Source organism: Balaenoptera ricei, chromosome 2 (assembly GCF_028023285.1).
Source record: "Balaenoptera ricei isolate mBalRic1 chromosome 2, mBalRic1.hap2, whole genome shotgun sequence".
Classification (NCBI taxonomy): Eukaryota; Metazoa; Chordata; class Mammalia; order Artiodactyla; family Balaenopteridae; genus Balaenoptera; species Balaenoptera ricei.
The window spans coordinates 43,899,840-43,922,288 of record NC_082640.1 but is presented as its reverse complement, the minus strand read 5'-3'; the positions used below and the strand labels follow the sequence as shown (position 1 = coordinate 43,922,288).

The 22,449-nt window shown below is 48.0% G+C and overlaps 1 protein-coding gene across 1 annotated transcript in view; it reads right to left on the bottom strand.

The window, feature by feature from the left end:
* Positions 1 to 1,353: 1,353 nt before the first annotated feature.
* Positions 1,354 to 22,449, bottom strand: part of ST8SIA2 (ST8 alpha-N-acetyl-neuraminide alpha-2,8-sialyltransferase 2) — a 58,861-nt gene continuing 37,765 nt past the window's right edge. The window contains exons 4-7 of the mRNA XM_059915402.1: positions 19,597 to 19,854; positions 15,036 to 15,329; positions 1,608 to 1,894; positions 1,354 to 1,405 (exon numbers count right to left, since the gene is read on the bottom strand). Coding sequence (XP_059771385.1) covers positions 1,609 to 1,894; positions 15,036 to 15,329; positions 19,597 to 19,854 — 838 coding nt within the window. The 3' untranslated portion in view covers positions 1,354 to 1,405; position 1,608. The remainder of the gene's footprint in view (positions 1,406 to 1,607; positions 1,895 to 15,035; positions 15,330 to 19,596; positions 19,855 to 22,449) is intronic.

The following is a 22,449-nucleotide window of genomic DNA, read 5'->3' as shown; positions in this document are numbered from 1 at the left end:
TTTTCTTAACCCCCTTCACCTTCAAGATAATGTTTTTTTACTTATCTTTCAAATATATTTTAAAACACTGTTATTTATCAGGCAAGGGAATCAAGCTAACAAATCAAGCTGGCTAATGCTTGTCTATATGTGACCTGTCATTCCAGCCCCTAAAATATCGGCATCAAGCCCAGGTTTCCCTGGGGAGATTATGTCCAGTATTTGGATACTACATTTGGCTTTGGGTTTAAAAAAAAAGTCTTAACTCTTAATCTTAATAGGGGGGAAAAGGATTTTGCCAAATTCTAAAATCAGTGCCTCTGTGAAAAGAGGGAGGTGGGGATGGACATTGGAACCTCTCCCCACAGAGCTGGAAACCTCAGTGTTGGAGCTCAGTGCCGGTGAGTGTGACGATCAGGGTAGGAAAGTGACAAGAAAGCGACATTGACACAGCAGTCTGGATGCAGAGATGCCCCCCTGGAGTGCACAATGCAGAAAGCAAACACAGTGGCTGTAGAGAAATGGAGCTCGACGCTTAACATTCTTCCAGGCCTCACACTCTGGGGCTCCCGAGGCACCCAGAAAGGCAATCATATATATTTTAAAGGAATGACATTTATCTTTGCGGTGCCCTTTCACGCTTTTGCAGCAGCTTCCCTGGAGGCAGAAGGGAATAGTGCAGTCCCTCCTGTGACATTCTAACAGAGCAGGAAGGAGGTTAACCCTGAGGATGAAAGCCCAGGGTCCCTTCCTCCTTGACAGCTCAAGTGGCTTTAAAGAACAACCACCACATTTTGGACACTCTTTTGCCTTATTCGGGGCTGGAGTGCTGACTCTCAGTAGGAAGCTGCGATTTTTCAAAAACACGATTTGGAACACCCTAGCAATTTAGTGTCATCTGCCTGCTCCGTCCCAGGTTCTTGGGGGTTCTTGCAAAGCCAGAATAGGACCTGTCCACCGTGTCTTCTCCAGCCTTCTCTCCAGAGCTATGGAGGCTGGTCTGGAACAGGTGGGTCAACCGTGGTTCGTCCTGAGGGCAGTCCAACTCTAAGTTCATGGAACCAAGTCCTCAGCTCTGACGTGGCCTCTGCTCCTTGGTGACCGTGTGCTCCTTGGCTGGGCTGAACGTTCCAACCTCCCTCTTCCTGGGAACAGCACCATTTTAGACTTGGGTCAAGTTGTCCCCTCTGGTCTTGGCTCACCCAGAATCCACATTTCTCAGAGGCTCGGGGCAGCTGCCAACAGGTGGTTCTCCAATCATCCATGAGCCCAAAGGTCCCTCCAACTTGGGAGGCAGTGTGTCATCCAAAGTCATGGGACTGACTTCTCTTCCTGTCAAGTCCTTCTGCCCCCAAAGATGCACTGAGTCTCAGTCTGATCCAGGTGGGTTCTCCACACCTTCTTCCTGTGGCTTATCTGCCTAATGCTAGATGAACACCACACAGTTATAAATACTCAGGTCAATATATATATGCAGGTATAGATATATATATTCTGGTCACTGTTTTACACTTGAACAAAGAAAACCACTAGCCTGCTTGTTCTAGAGTTTGTGCCACCCCGACTCCCATCTGCCTGTGGTGTAGCCGGCAGGAAATGTGAGCCACTGAGTCCCACGGGGCGCTCACCTTACGTGGCCCCGTCGCACTGGCCGACAGTCAGTTTCAAAGCCCCCTGCTCGTGCAGGCTCTTCAGGGCCTTGAACTCCAAGGGCATGGTATGGGGGCCGGCCTGGGAAGTGTAGCCGTACTTGAGGCTGTCGTAATAGTGGTACTTGACGGGGTTCTGGTTCTGATCTAGCGGAAAGGGCCAGAAGCCATAGAGGTAGATCTGGTTGCAGAAACGCGTGGCCAGGGTGTACATCAAGAGGCCCGTGGTGGGTCTTTTGATGTGAACTTTGTTAGTCAGCCAGTATCTGGGAAAAAAAAAAAAAAAAGTGAAACAAAGAAACAAAAAAGAAACCTGAGTTTGCGAATCATCCTTTCCAGGAAGGGGAAGATTCTGTCCTGGGCCACAGCCTGCCTCCTGCGAGCTGCAGACATGAGGCTGAGAGATGAAAGGGGCTTGCCCAAGTTCACCTAGGTAGAAAGGGCAGGACCTTGACTTGAACTCAGGCCGGTTGAAATCTAAAGCAGGGGCTGGCAAACTTTTTCTGTAAAGGGCCAGGTGGCAACAATTGTTGGCTTTGCGGCCATACTCCTGGCCTCTGCCGTTGTAGCACGAGAGCGCCACGGACAGCACACACGGATGCGGCTGCGCCATAGTTTGCCGACCCTGATAAAGGGCCGCCTCTTGCATGGTGCCCACCGCCTATTGCCTCACCTGACTTTGACAGGGGTTGACCTCCTTGCCTCCTAAGCATCGTCAGATTTCTTTCCCATCCCCGCCCACAGGCCCCGCCCCCCGCCCCCTTCCGCCTCTGACGCAGGCTGCCCATCTCTGAGCGTGCGTGGCTTCCCTGAGGGCAGAGGGAGCAGCAAACAGCGGCCTGCCCTGTGAGGCTGGGTTCTGCAAAGGAATCTGTCGGGAGTATGAGAGGAAACACGGGGCGGGGGCAGGGCGGGGAGGGCAGAGCTTTAGGCTAAGGGCTTCCTGTGTTGAGTGAGGTGCTGAGCTACCTTTGTACATAGAGGGCCTTGGTTTACCTTAATCGAGAAAGAAGTGAGGAAGAAACCATCTTCATTTAGCAGGCTAAGCAACAGAGGTTGAGAGGGGGTTTCAGTGACAGTTCTGTCTACAGCTACCTGTGTGCCTTTGAGCAAGTTGCTTCTCCCTGCTGGACCCACTTTTTCACATTTATGCAATGATGGGGCACAGACCAAGGGATTGCCAAGACAGCCTCCAAGTTCCAGCACAATCCAGAAGTGTCTCCAGAAGTGGGAAAATAGACACTCTCTTTGCCATCATTTTTGTTTTCCATCATGGTTTTTCTCCTGCTTGGATTTAGAACCCACTGGGATGCGTGGTCCAACCTCTTTATTTCTAGTGAAACCTTCCACTTACCCAATGCTGAACCCTTTTAAATGTAATGCGTATGCCTTGGTGGAAAGCCGTACTTCCCTATCACAAACTCCTTACTACTGTGTCTACACTAGACAGTGTCCATGGTTTTCTGTACTCAAACACACTCTGTGGGCCCGCATCCCACGAGCTCCCATTTGCCACTGTGAAAAACACCCACTCCCCACCGGAAGCACAGGCCAATGAAGTTCCCCACGGCACCTCAGCACAGTGATGCCCGAGACTATAAAGTCACACATATCAGTTAAATTCATGCCAGAAGGTAAAACGATGCTGGACAGAACACTTACATATTGCTGAAAGTTACAACTGTTTTACATTATTAACAGTGCTTCTAGCTCAAAGCTTGGGGGCAGCTTCTCTAGAAGCCCAAGTATACCCTTCCTTTTGCAAGAGGATCCTTCTGCAGCTCCAAAATAGGAACCCCCAAACATTTCAGAGACTCAAGCTTAAATCCTTTAGCTTTTGAGGGAGGCATTAGCCTTTGTATCAGACAGGGTTATAGATCCCTAATAACCCATATAATTTCAGTAAATCATATACTATTGGATATAATAAAATTTATTTCAAGGCTCCCTCCCACCCCATCCTTTCTGTCAGGCCAGGGTGATCTGAATTTCCCCCCTAACATTGATGATGGAGTCTGTGGTCCCCAACAGCCAGAATCAGAGTGAACATGATTCTTCTGGGCACTGCAGGTGGCCCCCTTTCACAACTGCTATTGTTTCATAAGCCTGTCAGTTGAAGGCCCCTTTCTTTGTACCCTCTCCTTTTTCATCTTGTCTGAGCCAAGAAACTTCCCTGCAGCTGAATTTTCCAACCTGGAATCAGACAGAGGGGTAGAGGCAGAGGACAGAAGAATGGCTCTAGTAACTGCAGACACAATAAAAAAATAATAGGAAAAGAGTTGGCGGACATACCATGGAACTTCATCATTTCTGTCCTGCATGCTTGAGAAGTTTCATCCCAGCTGATATGTAGGAGGCATGGTGCTGGCCCAGGGGGATGCTTGATGCTGAGACTGGGGCTTATTAGATAGGGAGCCCTTCCTTAGACTACCTCAATACTCTATACGCTCAGTGGGGCTGAGCTGAGCTTGGGAGGACCCTGGGGGGTGAAGGCAGGGAGAGTGCATGGAGGAGAAGAATCCAGAAGAGCAGCAGCTGACCCTTGCCAAGTGCTTATCCACCTCGGCTTAACTACATCTAATAACGGGGAGCTCACCCCCTCTTGAGCTAGTCCATTGCACTTTCAGCTTTAACTCAATGGTTCTCAACCTAGGCTGCCCCCTGGAATCGCCTGGAGCTTTAAGAGGACCCATCCTGGGTCCCACATCCAGGTGCAGCCTGGACGCTGGGATTTTTAAAACCTCCCCCAGTAATTCAAATGTGCAGCCAAGGCTAAGAAGCCCTGCTCTAACTGGTAGGTGGTTCTGCCAAAAGAACCTAAGAATGAGACTTACTTAGAGAAAAGAGGGGGAAAAAGTAAGCATAAGGGATAGTCATCGAGTTTTAAAGACAATTGGGCCTGGAGAACTCATCTAGCTCAGCGGCCTGGCAGGGGATATAGCTGAGCGAGCTGGGAGTTGGGACATGTGTGTAAGGAAAACTGACACTGGCCTCTGTGTTGCCAAGGCAATAGGAAGTGGTGGGGACTGTGGCATCTAAAGGGGTAGCTGGTTTTATTGTTGTCTTGTATGGTCATGTCAAATTTTCTGATTTTTTCAAAGGTATCAGAAATCTGGATTTTAACACAAATTCTCCAAATTTTTAAATGTTGGCAACTACTTTAAAAAATTTTTTTAAATCCAGTGAGTCCCTATTGGGTGAGTTAACAGACCATATCTATGGGTAATCCACAGTTCTCCTGGATTGAACTTGTCCTCTTCTTTCAATTTACAGAGGAAAAAGTGAGAATCCAGGGTGACTTGCCTGAGAAGAGGCAAACCTCTCACGCAGCTGGTCAGATAGAGCTTGGATAAAATGCAGCCTCCCCGCTCCTGGTTCTTGGGCTTTTTTCACTCCATGGTGATTCTGGGGGGTGGGGGCATTGTCGGGGCTGGGGATGAGCTGGCTGCAGCTGCTGTTGACACTATCCAGGGACACACGAGCCATGGGCTGTGTCCCCTCATGAGAGCATCTCAAAGACTGTTCACTCACTGAGAAATTCAAGCCCTAACAACGGCCACATGACAGATTAGGGATTTGCGGTTTGTTTATTTTCTGATTGCAAGGGCTTAGCAGGGTCAAGCTTTCAGAAATAAATTTCTTTTCAAGCCATTGATGCTCTGCCCAGAGAGAGGCAGGGAAGAATTGAATCAGTGGGGAAACGTCCAAGTAGCTCATAGGTGGGTCTGAGTTTACCCAGACGCGTGCAGTGCCCTCCCCGTAGATGTGCCTTTCCCCTACATGTCCTCTTGGTGAACTCTCTTTTTTTTTTTTCCCCTCAAACTGAGCACGTGAATCACGTCTTCCTGGAAATGCTCCCTTTGTTTTACTCTCTTCTCAGCTCAAACTGAGTTAGTCATTCCCCCCTTATTATTATGAGTTTTGTTTCCATGGATCCTATTGTGCTTATCAACCCGAGCTGATCCTTCATTACTGTATGGGTTGGACTCCCACTCAAAACTGTACTGTGATCTCCCCAAGAGCAGAGGCCGTGCCTTACACTCCTTTGTGGGGTCATCAGAGGCACCTGGCTCTGTGTGTGGTGCAGCCAAGGCACGATGGCAGAGACAGCATCCCTCAACCAATCCTGCATGGGCTTGCCTATATCTCTCAGCATCCCTTGTAAATGAGCTGGGGTCACATGACCAGTTCTGGCCAATAGACTGCAATAGAAAATGGTCCCTACTGGACCAACTGTTCCCCGAGAGCTTACTCCTGCCTTGGAGAACCTCAGTGCCTCCTGGAAAGATGATGTCAGCCTAAGATGAAAGAAGCCTACATCCTAGAGTCACTGGTTGGAAGACAGCTCCAACCAACCTGTATCACACTTCGCAAGGATGAGAAATAAACTTCTGTTGTGCTAAATCACAAGGGTTTCAGGGATTGTTATTGTAGCATAAACTAGAATTGATTATCCTGGCTTCCATGGCGCTCGGCAACGTTGAACTTAAATGGATTTGAAAAATGGGAAGAAGTAGAAAAGGAGAGAGGGGGAAGCTAGCAGTGCATGCACCTTAGTGACTCTGGCCAGCTAGGACAGGAATAGAAACGTCCAGACTCTCAGATCTGCTACCCAGAACCACTCACTGGGAAAGGTGTTAACAGCAAAAGAGGCTCCAGAATGAATTGAGAGCTCAGTGGCAGGGAGGGACCCTCTCATTTCCGATTCTGCCTCTGTGGGTAAACAAGAGCTCCTGAGTGAGGTTTGACAGGGACACGGGGGCGCCGTTTAACGAGCAGCTTGTTCTAGAAGCTGACAGTTATGCGGGAACAAATCACTCTCCATTTCCTTTATCGCTCCTCAGTCGCCCTGGCCAGTTTAGAAACTGTGTGCATGGCCGACTTGTAGACGATTTCTTTCCTTGAGATAACAGCTGGGTGTTAAAACACAAACTAATTAATTTTGCCTTCCTAAACGAGGTTAGCTGGGTGCATCCAGGATGCTGTATTGACAATGCACCTTTAATATCCCAGTCTGGAGGCTTTAATTAGAAGGCAAAGTAATCTCCAAAAAGGCAGTAATTATTTTTCAAATTCGTTACCCCAATTGCCAAGACGATTAAGTGCCATATTTTATGAGCATGAACGGCAATAAATGAAGATTGCCAAAATCATCACCAAAGCACACTTGTCCTTCTCCCTGGATTCCTGTGCTTGGTATGTGGCAAGCATGATGGCTACCATGGTTGGAAAAAGTGACCAAAGGGGCTTTCTCTAAGAAGCTGAAAGCACTTTGTGGGATATAGCTCATATCGTCCTTAAGGAACAGGAATGCCTCGCAGGTGGTCATCGAGGGATACTTGGTGATGCTTTGCACAGGACCATCAGCAAAGCCAGAAACAGGGTTCTCAGACTCCTGGTCTCCGTCATCTACATCACCAGCCTGGGCTCTGGTCCAGGGACCTCAAAGCCCATTGCTGTCTTTCCTTGGGAGCACGTTAGAGCTCTGGTGTCTTGGGGGGCATCTCAGGATGTAGCTTCCCAGCTTTGTAGAACTGGAGATCGGGGGGTTTGTTTCAGAATTTGAGGCTGGTGTGCGGAGCTGGTTAAGCCCTGGGGATGCTTGAGGCTGATTCCTGGTCCCCAGGCCTCCATGCTTACCCAAGCCAGTGTTCTCACTCAAGTAAGCCAGGCTAGTCTCAAGTATTACCATGCCACCAAAAGCTCCCCCATGACTCCTGGGGTCCACAGGATAACATCCAGCAGCCTCAGCCCAACTTGTGAAGCCCTTGAGATTTGGGCCTGAGATCCCTCCCACCACCTGGCATGCACAGCCACACTGCCACCAGGAACTTCTGGTTTCTTCCAGGACACCACCACCACCTCCTACTTCTCCTGGCTGGCAACTCCTTCTCAGCTTCCCTGAAGGAAGCCTTCTAGGACCTGCCTGGATGGTTTTGTGTCCTGTATGTTGTTCTTTTCCTATCCTAGCACTGATCATGCTATGCTATAATGATTTGTTTACTTGTCTTCCTCCTCCCCTACAATTTAAATTTCTATGAGCAAGTAGGTTGACTTCTTGCTTCCATGTAACCCCAGATCCGAGCATAGCTCACCCACAGAGTGGGTGCTTCACAGATCTTTGTTTAATGAAGCAGTGAGTGAAGATTAGCAAGTAGGGGTTAATGTCTCCCTTCGGGGGCACTGGCAGGAGAGGTGGAAGGAGCCTGGCCTTACCCTAAACACTTCTAGGCAGCCACTGGGTTCTCACATGTGAAAGGTGGGCTAACAGCATCCTAGACAGTATGTTGCCAAAAGAAAGAAGGAAAAACCATGATGCCGGTTACTTAAGGCGTTCCTCCTGCTACAGGTGGGGGTGGGCCCAGGGAGTCTAGAGACTGTAGCTCCCGCACAGGTATCGCTTCTGTCACTAGAGGCCCTGCAGGGACCCAGCAAGACTATTTCTTGGGAATTTAAACCTTCTGGCTAGACTCTGGAATCTAAACTGAGGCCACTACAAATAGAAAAAAAAGTTATATTTAACCTCATTCATAATTAAAGGAATTCAATTTCACACAACGAGATGCCATTTTTCACTGGATTGGCAGAGATAATAGATGTTGACAATACATCATGTTGGGGAGGTTATGGGAAAACAGGTATTTTCAATAATCATAGGTGGGAGTGTAAATTGGTACATACCTCTGTGGTGGGCAATTTGGCAACCTCTATGAAAACTAACAATGTATATAGCATATATCCATCTCTCTTTTTTAGCAATGGCACATCTAAAAAGCAAGACTACATATATACATATGTGTGTAGATGCCAGTCCAGGACAATTGCTGTAATACTGATCATACCAGCAGAAGACTGGAAAAGCCTGCGATGCCCACTGATGCCTTCTGCTAACAGAAATTATGGTCCAGACACGGTGTAGTGTTAAGCAGCTGTGAAGGAGAATGAGGTGTTGCATGTTGATATGGAATAATTTCCAGAATTTAGCAAAGTGCAGTACTTAAAACATGCTCCCTTAGGTTGAAAGTGGATATTTCTGGAAGGATACACATAGAAAAACCAGTTTAATAGGCTGCTTCTGTGGAGGAGGGCTCACTTTTCACTTGAAATCCTTCCATACTATTTGGCTTTTTCTTTTGACTATGTCCATTGCTATTTAAAAGAAAATGGAGACAATCCATTAAAAATGACCAATGCCATCTGTGCTTTAACACCCCAGACCTTCCTCCCTTTCTTTAGGTAACACCACCATGCAATGCACTTCCACACTCCGTGTCCACTGGAGGAGACTGGGCCTCAACTCCTGTGACCGGCCCTGGGGACGTGCTCTGTGGACTCTGATAGGCATGTCTGGGAGGGGGCCCTCCAGCCTGAGCTGGTCTCATCCCTGCCGTCCTGCACCCTGCTTCCTCTCACCCCCTGGACCTGCCCTCCGGCCTCAGGTTCTGCTCCCCTCTGACAGGGAGCAAGGCCTACTTTGCTGAGCCACTGCTCCAGCCCTGGGAGGGGTGCCCGCTGGATCAGTGCCTTCCGAAGGCCTAGGCTCAGCACTCCTGATGCCTAATTAAGCATGAATTCACAGGCCTCCTGTGCCCTAGGCTTGTGGGCTGGGCGGCTGGCTACACAGGCCAGCCAGCGAGCTGCTTTCTTGCCCGAGGGCAGCCCTCTCTGTAGGTCCCAGCCTTCCGCATTGTGGTAACTGAATTAGAGCCATTCACTACCAGCTGCTGACCAGAGCTTCCCATTTCCTGCAGCCAAATTCAATTGCCTGGGTGTCCTTCCCCTCCATTGCTCACGCCCCTTGCCAACAGCCAGCCAGGGCACTGTGCCACCCTGAGGGCCGGCAGAGCCAGAAGCTCCTGGAAGCCAGGTTGGGTCAGGGGCAGTGAGTGTCAAAGGGCAGCCCTTCTGCTCAGTGTCTCTGCCCCACGCTGCCCACTTCCCTGCAATATCCAGGACCGATAACTGCCACAGATGGCAGGAATCTTGAGAGTACATGGTGGGTAGAGATCCTCATAGCACAGGTGTGTTGAATCAAAGGCTCTCTGTGGGGGGCGGGTACTATCTAGCCCAACTGTTATAGGCTGAATTGCATCCCCTCGGAACTCGTATGTTGAAGTCACAACTTCCAGTACTTCAGAATGTGACCTTTGGAGATAAGGGTCTTTACAGAGATAACCAAGTTAAAATGAGGTTACTAGAGTGAGTTCTAATCCAATATAACTGATGTGCTTAAATCTGGAGACAGACAGGCACACGGGGAGAATGATGAAGATGGCCATCTACAAGCCAAAGAGAGAGCCCTGGAAGAGATTCTTCCCTCAGAGGCCCCAGAAGGATTTCTAGCCTCCAGAACTGTTCTTTAGGCCACCCAGCCTGTGGTACTTTGTTACAGCAGCCCTAGCAAACTAACACCCTAACTGTACAATATGTATTTCCCTCTCCACAGCCCAGTAAGGGGCATCCCTTGCTGTCTGGACATCTCCAAGAATGCAGAATTCATCCGTTCCGAAGAGGCAACTATGCTCATTTCAGATGATCTTTATTTGTTGGAATGTTCTTCCCAGTGTCCAGAGGAAACCAGACTTACTCTAGATCCTTTCCCGACCCTAGTTCGTACCTGGAGACTCACAACCCAAATCCGCGAGCCCTTCAAGGGCAGGAACCTTGATTTATTGATTTTTGTGTTCCCCCAGCACAGGCCTGGAACCCTTGAGGTGCCTGTAAGTATTTGCTGAATAAGAAAGATTGCTCTCATACTCCTTGGAGACTTCTCTTCCCAAATCCTTTCAACTTTTGAATTTCTTTGCCACTGTGGCCCCTCTGCAGCCTGGAACCCAAAACTGAATGTGGTTCTCCAACAAGGCCATCGCTGACCTCCCTGACTCTCAAAGATGTTACCCATCCATCCATTGCTGTGGATGTGTAATGCTAAGATCACATTATCCCTTTGAGCGACCACACATCTGCTGATGGTTGGTACTGTTTATCCCTCTTTACCTGTACAACTGTTTGGAACCCAAGTACAGAATCTTGCATTCATTCATATGAAATTTCTTCCTCTTAGATTGGCTCGTTGTTTCAGCCTGTCAAGAGAAATTTGGATTCAACTCTGAGGCCCCCAATATTGGGAATTCCCCAAAAGTCACATCACCTGTGAATTTGCTAAGCAGACAATTGATGCCTTCATGTAAGTCACTGGTAAAAATGGGGACAGTTGGCAGGACAGGATGCTGGTGGCCTGTTCTTAAAGATCTCCAGAAGTCAACATTAATCTAATCAATTAGTGTCTTTGGGGCATCAGTGGTCAACAGACAGTGGTCAGTCTATGTGTCAAGGATATGGGAAGGCGGGTGGCAGTGGGAAAAGCAGAGACTTTGAAGCCTCTACATGTGGATTCCAATCCCCCTCCTCCCATCTGAGTGATCTTGGGCAATTCTCTTCACATTCCTGAGCCTGTTTCCTTATGAGTAAAATGGGGATGGAAATAGTATCTATCTTATAAGGCTGTTCTGAGGTGTCCTGACCTTCCCGCTTGTTCTGCTTGGTGGGGAAGATGCCCTGTGCTTGCGATAACGGTGCTGTACAGGTGGAGTCTTGACACGCTGCTATCCACTGCGGTCTCCTAACACCACGTCTTCCGTGCAGCAGCTCCCAGCCCCCTGAGCTCATAGCACCCCCAAATCCAGAACTGGGTGGGTGTGAATTTCTGCTGCATCTGGTGCATTGCATTAAAGTGAGACAATGTGGTTAAATTCATGGTTGTGACTCTTACTGGCTGGGTGACCTCATACAAATCACCCAACTTGTCTGGTCATCAAGTTCTTCATTTGTAAAATGAAGACACTAGGGTGCTCAAAGCCAATTCCCACTTGACATTCTGATCAACAAGCACAAGGATTCTAATTTCCTCACACTTGTTATTTTCCACTGTTTTGATAATAGCCATTCTAGTGGGTGTGAAGTTGTAACGCATTGTTGTTTTGCCTTATATTTCCCTAGTGATTAGTGATGTTGAGCACCTTTTCATGTGCTTATTGGCCACTTGTATATCTACTTTGGAGAAATGTCTATTCAAGTCCTTTGGCCATTGTTGAATTGGGTTGTTTGATTTTTGTTGTTGAGTTATAGGAGATCTCTATATATTCTGGATATTAATCCCTTATTAGATAATATGATTTGCAAATATTTTCTCCTATTCTATGGGTAGCTTTTTAACTCTCTTGATATATTGTCTTTTTGGCACACGAAGAGTTTTAATTTTGATGAAGTCCATTTTTATCTATTTTGTTGTTTGTTGTTGTTACCTGTGTTTTTGGTGTCATACTTAAGAAACCGTTGCCAAACCCAAGGTCATAAGGAGATTCCCTGTGTTTTCCTGTAAGAGTGAATTTCTTCTAAGTGAATTGTACCCTTTAAAATGGTTTCAATGGGCTATACTATCAAAAAAACAAAATAATGAGTGTTGGCCAGGATGTGGATAAATTGAATAACACGTGTTGGATGAATGTGGAGAAACTGGAACTCTTGTACACTGTTGGTAGATTGTAAAATGGTGCTGCCACTATGGAAAACAGTATGGAGGCTCCTTAAAAAATTAAAAATAGAACTATGGTATTATCCAACAATTCCATTTCTGAGTGTATATCCAAAAGAATTGAAAGCAGGGTCTCAAAGAGCTATTCGCAGACCCATGTTCATAGCAGCACTATTCACAAGAGTCAAGAGGTAAAAGCAACCCAAATGTCCATTGATGGATGAATGGACAAACAAAACATGGCATATACATACAATAGTATATTATTCAGCCTTCAAAAGGAAGGAAATTCTGACACATGCTACAACATGGATGAAAATTGAGGACATTACATTAAGTGAAATAAGTCAGTCACAAAGAAGCAAATACTATATTACTTTACTTATATGAGGTATCTAAAGTAGCCAAAATCATAGAAACAGAAGTAGAATGGTGGTTACCAGGGGTTGGATATATGAGGAAAAGGGGACTTGTGTTTAATCAGTACAGAGTTTTGGATTTGCATGAAGAAAAAGTTCTGGAGATCTGTTTCACAACAATGTGAAAATACTTAACGCTACTGAACTGTACAGTTAAAAATGGTTAAAATGGTAAATTTTATGTGGTGTATATTTTACCACAATAAAAAAATGTTTATCCTGTCCCACCCCATAAATGGGGTGTTTATTGGACAGCAGATTTTTAATAAGGAAAAAAGATTATTCTGCAAACTACAACCCATATTGGAACTTTGAGGTAAAGAACTCCTGACAGGTGAATTTGACTTGGTCGATTGTTCTATAGACTCCTTTATTAAATGGAGCCTAAATAAATTTCCCTCCCAGTGATTTCACCCTCTGGTCCTACTTCTACCTCTTGAGTCTACAGGACAAGTCTAATCCCTTGGTTGGTGGTTGGTGGCAGCTGCCATGATCACAGTAGTTATGACTGATTATCTGTCTCCCCTGTGTTGGCACAGGACACACATTCTGTCGTAGGTATTGCTCCCCAGCATAAATAGAGAAAGCAGGGCACAGGAGACAAGCCACCTGGTCAAGGATGTTATACAACCAAGGGAGTAACGGAGCTGGGATGTGAACCCAGGTGTCCCTACCTCCAAAGCTCATGTTCTTGATGCTAGGCCAGATTGCCTCTTAGCCAGGTTCCTCCTCAGCCTTCTTCTCTATGACCCCTTGCTGTTTTCTCAGGTGCCTTTGTTCTGCATCCCTCACCAGTTCATTCTTCCTCTTGCAGTAAACACCAGGTAAGTTCCCACCTGGTGGGAACAGAGTCAAGCCCTTCCTCTCAATACAGACATTGCCCACCTTCTCAGTGATGCCCTACTGGACCCAAACCCTACAGGGCCCAGTGCCTGCACAGACGGGGGGAGCATTGTCAGAAATCCATCCCAAGGCCCCTGAAGCCCTCATTCCTGCCCTCTCCCCTTGCTAAAAGGAGAACCCCTTCCCATCCGTCTCTCCTGCAGTATTTCCTCCCGGGAGTTGCTGCAAAGGAAGATGTTGCAATCTCAGGATTAACAGCCTGTTTGTTTAAAGGGCTTATTACTGGTGCTTAATGCTATTTTGACAGGTGAAAGTGAGTCAATTATAGCTGGAAATAGCTCCGGCTGCATAGTTTCTTCCAGGTGGTTGCCCATTCCCTAGCCAAGGGACTTTTTTTTTCTCTTTACCAAAGGGCACTTCGTCTCTTTCCCTCATATCCTCTGACCTCCAAACCACATAAAGACTTTCCTCCTTCCAGGAAGGAACAATGTTAAAGGCATGGAGCCTAAATCCATGAGATGGGGGTTGCTGCAGCAGCCCCACTCTGTGAGGGGGTGAAGTGGGTGCTAAAGGGAGGCTTGACAGGTCAACCTCCAGGATACAGAATGCAGCCCCAGCGAGCCTGGGTCCATACAGGTATCACTCTTCTCCATCAGCCACGAACCTGGCTGCCTCTCATTGAATGTCTCTCTAGGTCTTTCTTGAGGGCAATGGGTTTCTGTATTGATACCCATCTTAATTAGACCAGTGCTGTTCACAGGCTTGGGTGCCTCGGGTCGGGGGTCACCTTTATGAAGACAGCAAGAGTCCCTTCTGGGTGGCTCAGAGGACCTCCTACGGTCACACCAAATTAGGCTAAGGCCCCAGTGAAGATCATTCCAATGTCCCCCAGAAATTGTCTTATGTCACCAGAGCAGGACTGTGAACTGCCAGGTGGCTGGATGGACCACTGGATGCAGGGCCAAGCTGGCAGTCAGGAGTGTCATGGGATGTATTTGCAACAGGTTATCTCACACTTAACATGCCCAAGAAAGAGCTCTCTTCCTCAACATGCCCAAACACACACAGACTTCCTCCAGACTCTCCCATCACAGAGAATGGCACCACGGTCCACGCATCTGTTCCAACTCTAACCCTGACAGTCATCCTGGATTTCTCTCTTTCTCTCACCCCTTGAGGTCCTTAAATAGAATCCATTAGCAAATCCTGCTGCCTCTACTCCAAATGTTCTAGCAAATCTGAACAAACTGTTGCATATCTACCACCACCGTCCCAGTCTAAGCCACAGTGATTCCCAACCTGGACTCCTGCAACCGCTTCCCAACAGACATTCCTGCTTTCATTTTTGCCCCCTTATGGTTTCTCCTCCACACAGTGGCTGTCCGAGGGTCATTCTCCACACAGCTCTCTGGGTGGGGGCAACAGATTGCTCAGAACTGGCACGCCACATGCCACACATTTGCCAACCTACTTCTCCAGGAAGGGGGGCTCAGAAAGGCCAGGTGACTTGCAGAGGTCAGACAACGAGTGAGTGGTGGAGCTGGGCTGCAAACGCACCTGGGAAAGGAAAACTGCCTCTCAGGCACCCCCCCGCACCCCGCGGCTGCTCACCCGCGGACGGCGTGCAGCAGGCGCAGAGAGGGGTACGCAGTACGCACGTTGACGCGGTGCTTCAGGATGAGCTCGTTGACCCACTCGACCCGCTCCTTGCCGCCCCTGGCCATGAAGGCGGGGATCCACAGGATGCTGCCGTTGAGGTTGTGCAGCCGCTGCAGCAGCTTCTCCCGCCACGTGGCGTTGACCAAGTCCTCGAAGGCCCGCTGGATGACGGAGGGGTTCATGGTCACCAGGTCTGTCTTGAGCCCCACATCCCGGGCGTACTCCTGCACCGGGGCCAGGTTGCACCTGCCGGAGAAAAAGGCAGCGATGGTCCTTTCGGGAAAGCTGAGGCACTGTTGCTTATACTTAACTGTATCCCTCCTTTATCTCTCCTCGCATCCTCCTCATCCCCAAACAAAGACCCAGGGCATCTTCCTGAATTCACCAGGCCCTCCTGTCATCCCTGTTCCTTCTTCTCCTGACACACATATTTACTGGGCCTTTAGCACATACATAGAACCTTGCTGGGCCCTGGGGTTATACAACACCTGCCTTCTGGAGTTCAGGATCTCATGGAGAAGAAAGGAAGCAAGTAAGTCAGCCCTCAGCCCACAAGATGACCATGCTATAGGCAGGTGTGACCTGGTCACATTAGGTGACAGAGTGAGGGCTCTGAAGACACACTCCTGGGTTCAGAATTCAGCTCTGGTACTTTCCTCCTGTGTGATTCTAGGTAACCTGATCAACCTCTCTGTGCTTTCTGAGAGCTTCCTCCTGTCTAAGGATCAGCCACGACAGGATTTTTTAGCTATGACGGAGATCACAACAGCATCCCCTCGCAGGGATTAAGGCAGTCCCTAGACACCCAGTACTTCGAACGCTGCTGGACCACAGTGAGAGCTCAGTACATGTTAACTGTTACCATCATCCTCACGGGGAGGAGGAGCATCGGGTGGTCTTCCTGAGGTGGTGACCATCACGGGAAGTCGGATGGAAGAGCAGAAGCCCATTTGTGGATAAGGCACCTCAGGAGAGTGTTTCTCCAGCTTGCAAGAGCAGAAGAATCACCTCAGGCAGTGGTTAAAAATACAGAATCCCCAGGTCCCTCACCTGGAGGTCCAGATCCAGCAGGTGAGCTGAGGAATTGATATTTAGTCTTATAACCAGGCAGCTTAGGAAACATCATGCTATGGCATTTTAGGCCCAGTAAATGTATCACAGGGGCCTAGGGGCATGAAGCAGTGTGGGTATTTAGGGGAAGGCAGGTGATTTGCTCTGATGGGGGCATATTGTGTGGAGGAGATGGGGTGAGAGAGGCAAGCGAGGTGAGATAGCAAAGGGCCTGTATGTCAGGCATGCTGCCACCTGGCAGCCAGTGGGGGTCTGTACACAGTGGCGCCATATGACTTTTGTCCTGAAAGACCACACAAGTCGACCCCACAGACATGCAGATCTGTGAGAGCCATAGAGTAAAGGTCAAAGTACAGCCACACATTGCTGTAAGTGGCTCTCACCGTGGTGTTTCAGGTCCCTCTTTTCCAAGTGCGCGTGGACCACTGCGGACGTGAGTCCTGGGAGAGGCAGAGCACGCCATGGCCGTGCCTCTCAAAGTGCGGTCCACTCATCGGCACAAGGGTATTAGGAATGCAGAGTCTCGGGCCCCACCCCAGACCTGATGACTCTGCATCTTGATAAGCTCAGGTGATTCATACGCTGGTTATGTTTGGAGACACTGGGCTAGAGCCTAACGGAAGGACTTCAGAGACCGCCAGCCCAACCGCCCAGGTTACAGATGATGAAACTGAGGCCCAGAAAGGGGAGTGACACACTCCAAGTCACGTGACAAGTGGGCAGCAGAGCCAAGACTGGACTCCAGACATCATACCACTCATCTTGCTGTGCAAGTGTCAAAAAAACAAAACAAAGCAAAACAAAAAACCGTTGGTTAGAATCTGCTGTGGCCCCTGGAAAGCCTGGGGCCGGGCTGGGTGGAGCACTGAAAACTCAATATGGAAACCAGGTCAGGAAGGTCGCCTTCAATGCCGCCAGGCTCCCCAGGAGGTGATCAGACCCTGCCAGGGTCAGCTTTTGCCCTCTGACCATACCTTTAACGCCCTCCCCAACTACCCTCACCCCTTCTCTGGCTTCTAATCAGACAAACCTGCCACTTCCCTTCTCCTCTCCCCTCTCCCCTCCCTCCCCAATTTTTCGACTGGAGAGCTTTGAGAAACAGGACTGAACCACTGGGTACGCCAGGCACAGACAGAACCTGGCAAAGGACAACAAACTAAAACAAGCATGGCGGCTGGGCTGCAGCAGCTCGTGCATCACCGTGGATGCAGGAGTCAGCACACCATCTAATCCCACGTCCTGAGGTCCAGGGAGCTCTGTGATAAGGCTGCTTCCCAAAGCCCGGGACAAGGTTCTCTTTGCGTCAAGAGAGTCCCGATAGAAACGTGAGATGCGGTTCTGCCAGTGCTGGGGCGCTGTTTGGGATGAAACTCGAGGTTCTGTGTGCCCTACTTTTGACCAGAGGACAGCAAGGCCTTGTTTTTGAGTTGGGTTGGGGGTCAGGTAACAGGGCCGTGAGTAACTGTGTCCAAATGTGTCCCCAGGCGACTGGAAAATGAGAAATGAGAATGAGAGCTCATTCTCTCTTTGGAGAGAATGATGGTCAAGTACAAATCCAAGTTTCTCTGTCGCCCCCTCACTTCCCAGATTTTGTCTACAGGAGAATAAAGGTACTAGTAGAGTACACCTTAAAAGAGTTTTCCAAACTTGGGCCAACAACTGGCCAGCCCAGGAGACTTTTTTAACCAACCTTTTGTACTGGGCTCTATCCTGGGGTCAGCAAACTTTTTCTGCAAGGGGCCAGATAATAAATATTTTAGGCTTGTGGGCTATAAGCTCTCTCTCTGTTGCAATTCTTCAACTCTGTACAACTAATTCAACTCTACATCACAGTGAGAAAGCAGCCACTGAGGATATGAGAATGAATGGGCATGGCTGTGTTTCAGTAAAACTTTACTGATAAAAACAGGTTATGGGCCATAGTCTGCCTGCCTCTGTTCTAGACCAACGGTTCTCAGTCTTGGCTGTACAAGATCCTTTTTGACCCACCTCCTAGAGAAATGGAAATAAAAACAAAAATAAAAAAATGGGACCTAATGAAACTTAAAAGCTTTTGCACAGCAAAGGAAACCATAAACAAGACCAAAAGACAACCCTCAGAATGGGAGAAAATATTTGCAAATGAAGCAACTGATAAAGGATTTTTCTCCAAAATATACAAGCAGCTCATGCAGCTCAATATCAAAAAAACAAACAACCCAATCCAAAAATGGGCAGAAGAACTAAATAGCCATTTCTCCAAAGAAGATACACAGATTGCCAACAAACACATGAGAGGATGCTCAACATTACTAATCATTAGAGAAATACAAATCAAAACTACAATGAGGTATCACCTCACACCAGTCAGAATGGCCATCATCAAAAAATCTACAAACAATAAATGCTGGAGAGGGTGTGGAGAAAAGGGAACCCTCTTGCATTGTTGGTGGGAATGTAAATTGATACAGTCACCATGGAGAACAGTATGGAGGTTCCTTAAAAAACTAAAAATAGAATTACCATATGACCCAGCAATCCCACTACTGGGCATATACCCTGAGAAAACCATAATTCAAAAGGAGACATGTGTCACAATGTTCATTGCAGCTCTATTTACAATAGCCAGGACATGGAAGCAACCCAAGTGTCTATCAACAGAGGAATGGATAAAGAAGATGTGGCACATATATACAATGGAATATTACTCAGCCATAAAAAGAAAGGAAATTAAGCTATCTGTAGTGAGGTGGATGGACTTAGAGACTGTCATACAGAGTGAAGTAAGTCAGAAAGAGAAAAACAAATAACATATGCTAACACATATATATATAATCTAAAAAAACCAAAAATGGTTCTGAAGAACCTAGGGGCAGGACAGGAATAAAGACGCAGACATAGAGAATGGACTTGAGGACATGGGGAGGGGGAAGTGTAAGCTGGGATGAAGTGAGAGAGTAGCATGGACATATATACACTACCAAATTTAAAATAGATAGCTAGCGGGAAGCAGCCACATAGCACAGGGAGATTAGCTCAGTGCTTTGTGACCAGCTAGAAGGGTGGGATAGGGAGGTGGGAGGGAGGGAGACGCAAGAGGGAGGGGATATGGGGATATATGTATACATACAGATGATTCACTTTGTTATACAGCAGAAACTAACACAACATTGTAAAGCAATTATACTCCAATAAAGATGTTTAAAAAAAAAAATCTTGGCTGTACACCAGAAGCCCTCAGGCTCCCTGGGCTACATGACCCCACCCCTCAGACGAATTTAATTGGTCTGGGGTGCAGTCTGGACATTGGAACTTTCCAAGGCTACCGAGCAATTCTAATGGACAGTCAAGGTTGAGAAAGGGGACTAACCCAACTAATCTTGTTTCAACCTTTTGGGACGACTGGCAATGCTCAACTTAAATATGCCTGTCACTTTGTGTCCAGGGCACCTACTGCGGTTACCTGATGACAAAGCTGTGTGTGTCAATCTCCTGCCCGCAGCCGCTGTTCAGCAAGACCCCAGAGTTTCCCACGATGGCACAGGTCCCGAAGTGCTTGTTCTTCAGTGGAGAGGTTCTGGGGAGCAGCTCATACAGGTTCTGGGACACGTTCATTGTGCTGTCTCGGTCGAAGATGTAATGAATAATATCTCCGGGTTTCAGGGTCCCCTTGAGGACAGAAATGTCCTTTTCAGCATCCAAGAACTTTAAGATTTGCTTCCTACGAAAACCAAACACACATGAGGAAAAAGTCTCCTGTTGCTACCTGCCCTTTGCCAACCCGGCTTTTCCTCTCCTTGGTCACCCTGCAGGGCTGATGCAGCCCAGCACACAGGGGCAGCTAGAGGTCAGATGCCCTCCGAGAATCTCTGGTTACACAGTTTTTCAAGTAAAATCTCCAGTTAGGATCCTCACCTTCCTAGGGGCAGGAATAAAACTTCCCTGGTAATTCTGAGAGGATTTCTATCCTTTTTCTGACCACATCTCATCCCGTCTGTGTGTTTGACTGGAGAATCTCCAATCTCTGGTTCTGGGAAGAGATTGGCAACATGGCCCAAAGGCCGATCTGGTCCTCCCTCTAGGAGATAGGATACCTGCCTTGGGAAATGACTTCATCAGGACTGAATGTGAGCTCATCATGAAGGGCCCTGGAAGGAAGGGTGACCTGCCATCTTGGTTTGCCTAGGAAAGCATGGTCTTAGACTGAGAGCCTTGTACCCCAGGGACAAACTGTACCTGAGTCGTGGGCAAACCCAGACCATGGTCATCCTATGTCATACTCCCCTCTCTGAGTGGGATTCAGGGCCACCATCTGACAGGCAGTTCTGATTTAGGACCTGGAAACCAGAATGACAGGTGTCCCTCATTCCTCAGGGGCCCATTTTCTTCCCTGGAAGCCTTCTCTGGGCACAGGGGCCTCCCAGGGGACGAGGGGGTGTGTGGACACTGTGAGGTGTGTCAACCACTCCCCGTTTGCAGGACTGCAAACATGGCCTGCTGTCCGTGCACTGGTCCTTTCTGTGCTGTGTGCTCCCTGGCCCTCCACACTGCTGTCTTGTTTGGAGTTTGTAAATATTGATACCTCTCTGGTCCCACAGAGCAGCGTTGCTTTGTGTTGTTTCAGAACAAAGGTGATCAAAAGACAGCTCTCTGGGCTTCAGTGTGACTTTGATTTAGGGGGAAAGCTCCAGAATCACCTAGCAAAGCACATAGATGGGATGGGATGTGGTCAGAAAAGGGATAAGAATCCTCTCAGAATCACCAGGGGAGTTTTATTCCTGCCCCCAGGAAGGTGAGGATCCTACCTGGAGGTTTCACTTTAAAAACTGTGTAAACTGCCCCAAAGATTTTTAGAAATGATTCAAGTCATCCAGAGAAGGAAATCTGGTACCCAGATCACCTGGAATTAATTTCATTTCCTGCAGCTCATGAGCCCCCATCTAGAACAGACACAATGATGCTGTTCTTCTCCACCAAGCCCCAGAGGAACAAGACCTTCACACGTTTTGCAAATGTGAGGATTTGCAAGGTGGCTGTCCCATTGCACAGATGGTAACACTGATCCCTGAGAGCCTGTGTGATCTGAGATGGTCACAACCTGTGGTGTATCCCAGCAGGATGCACATTCAATTATTTGGGGAACTATAAAGAATTCAGAAGCTCCAGGCTGACGCCTGAGAAATCCTGATTCTGAGTGTGGCCCGGGTCTCAGCACGCTTTCAAAGGCTCCGCAGGGGACTCTAAGGTGGGTCCAGGTTTGGGAGCCTCTGGCATCACCAAGGGGCACCTAGAATGCTTGACAGGGCACAATGCTCCTCTTCCACTGGTCTTGTTTTATTAATAATCTGGATCTCGTGCTTTCATGCAGGGGAAACCACTCTTGATGAATAATTTGTATCTCTTGATGGAAAACAGAGATACAACAGAAAACATCGTTTTTATTTATAGTGCTTTACCCGGGATGACACAACTTTACAAACTAATATGGTTTGGAAATTGCTGAAACCTTTGCAATTACTTACCCCCAGAGTATTTAAAAGCAAAGAGAGCCCCCAGAAAGCCCATAGATAAACTCCTCTGTGGATGAGTTAATTTCTAACTAATTATGAGAAATTACTACTGATTATTAAACATCATTCCAAATCACTCACAGAATCTTTGTTATGAATAATTTTGGTGACTAATTGAAGGAAGATGAAGGAAACCCTTTTCCCCCCTGGGTGAAGGCACATTGTTCCTGCCGAGGTAGCTGTGTGTTTGCAGGATCCCCATGCCGGCCACAGTCTGGTCTTCTCCGAAAGGGGGAAATATCCTTTTCTCTACCCAGTGGTGGGAGAAGGAGTGAGTGGAGATTGAGGTGGGCTTGTGCTGGCAGGAGGATTTCACTCACAGGTGGTGTAGCGGGGTGAATAGTGGCCTCCCAAATATATGTTCACCTCCTAACCCTGGAACCTGTGAGGTGCTTTATTTGGAAACAGCGTCTTTGCAAATGTATTTAAATTAGGGATCTCGAGATCATCCTGATTACCCTGGTGGGCCCTAAATCCAATGACAAGTGTCCTTCTCAGAGATAGGAGAGGGGATACACAGACACAGAGCGAAAGGCCACGTGAAGACAAGGCAGAGACAGGAGTGACACGGCTACACGGGAGGAAATGCCTGGAGCCAGCAGAAGCTGGAAGGGGCAAGGACAGATTCTCCCCTGGAGCCCTCGGAGGGAGCGCTCAGAATTCTGGCCCCCGGAACTATAGGGGAATACGTTTCTCTTGTGCAAAGCTACTGAGCTGGTGGAAATTGGCTACAGCAGTCCGAGGGC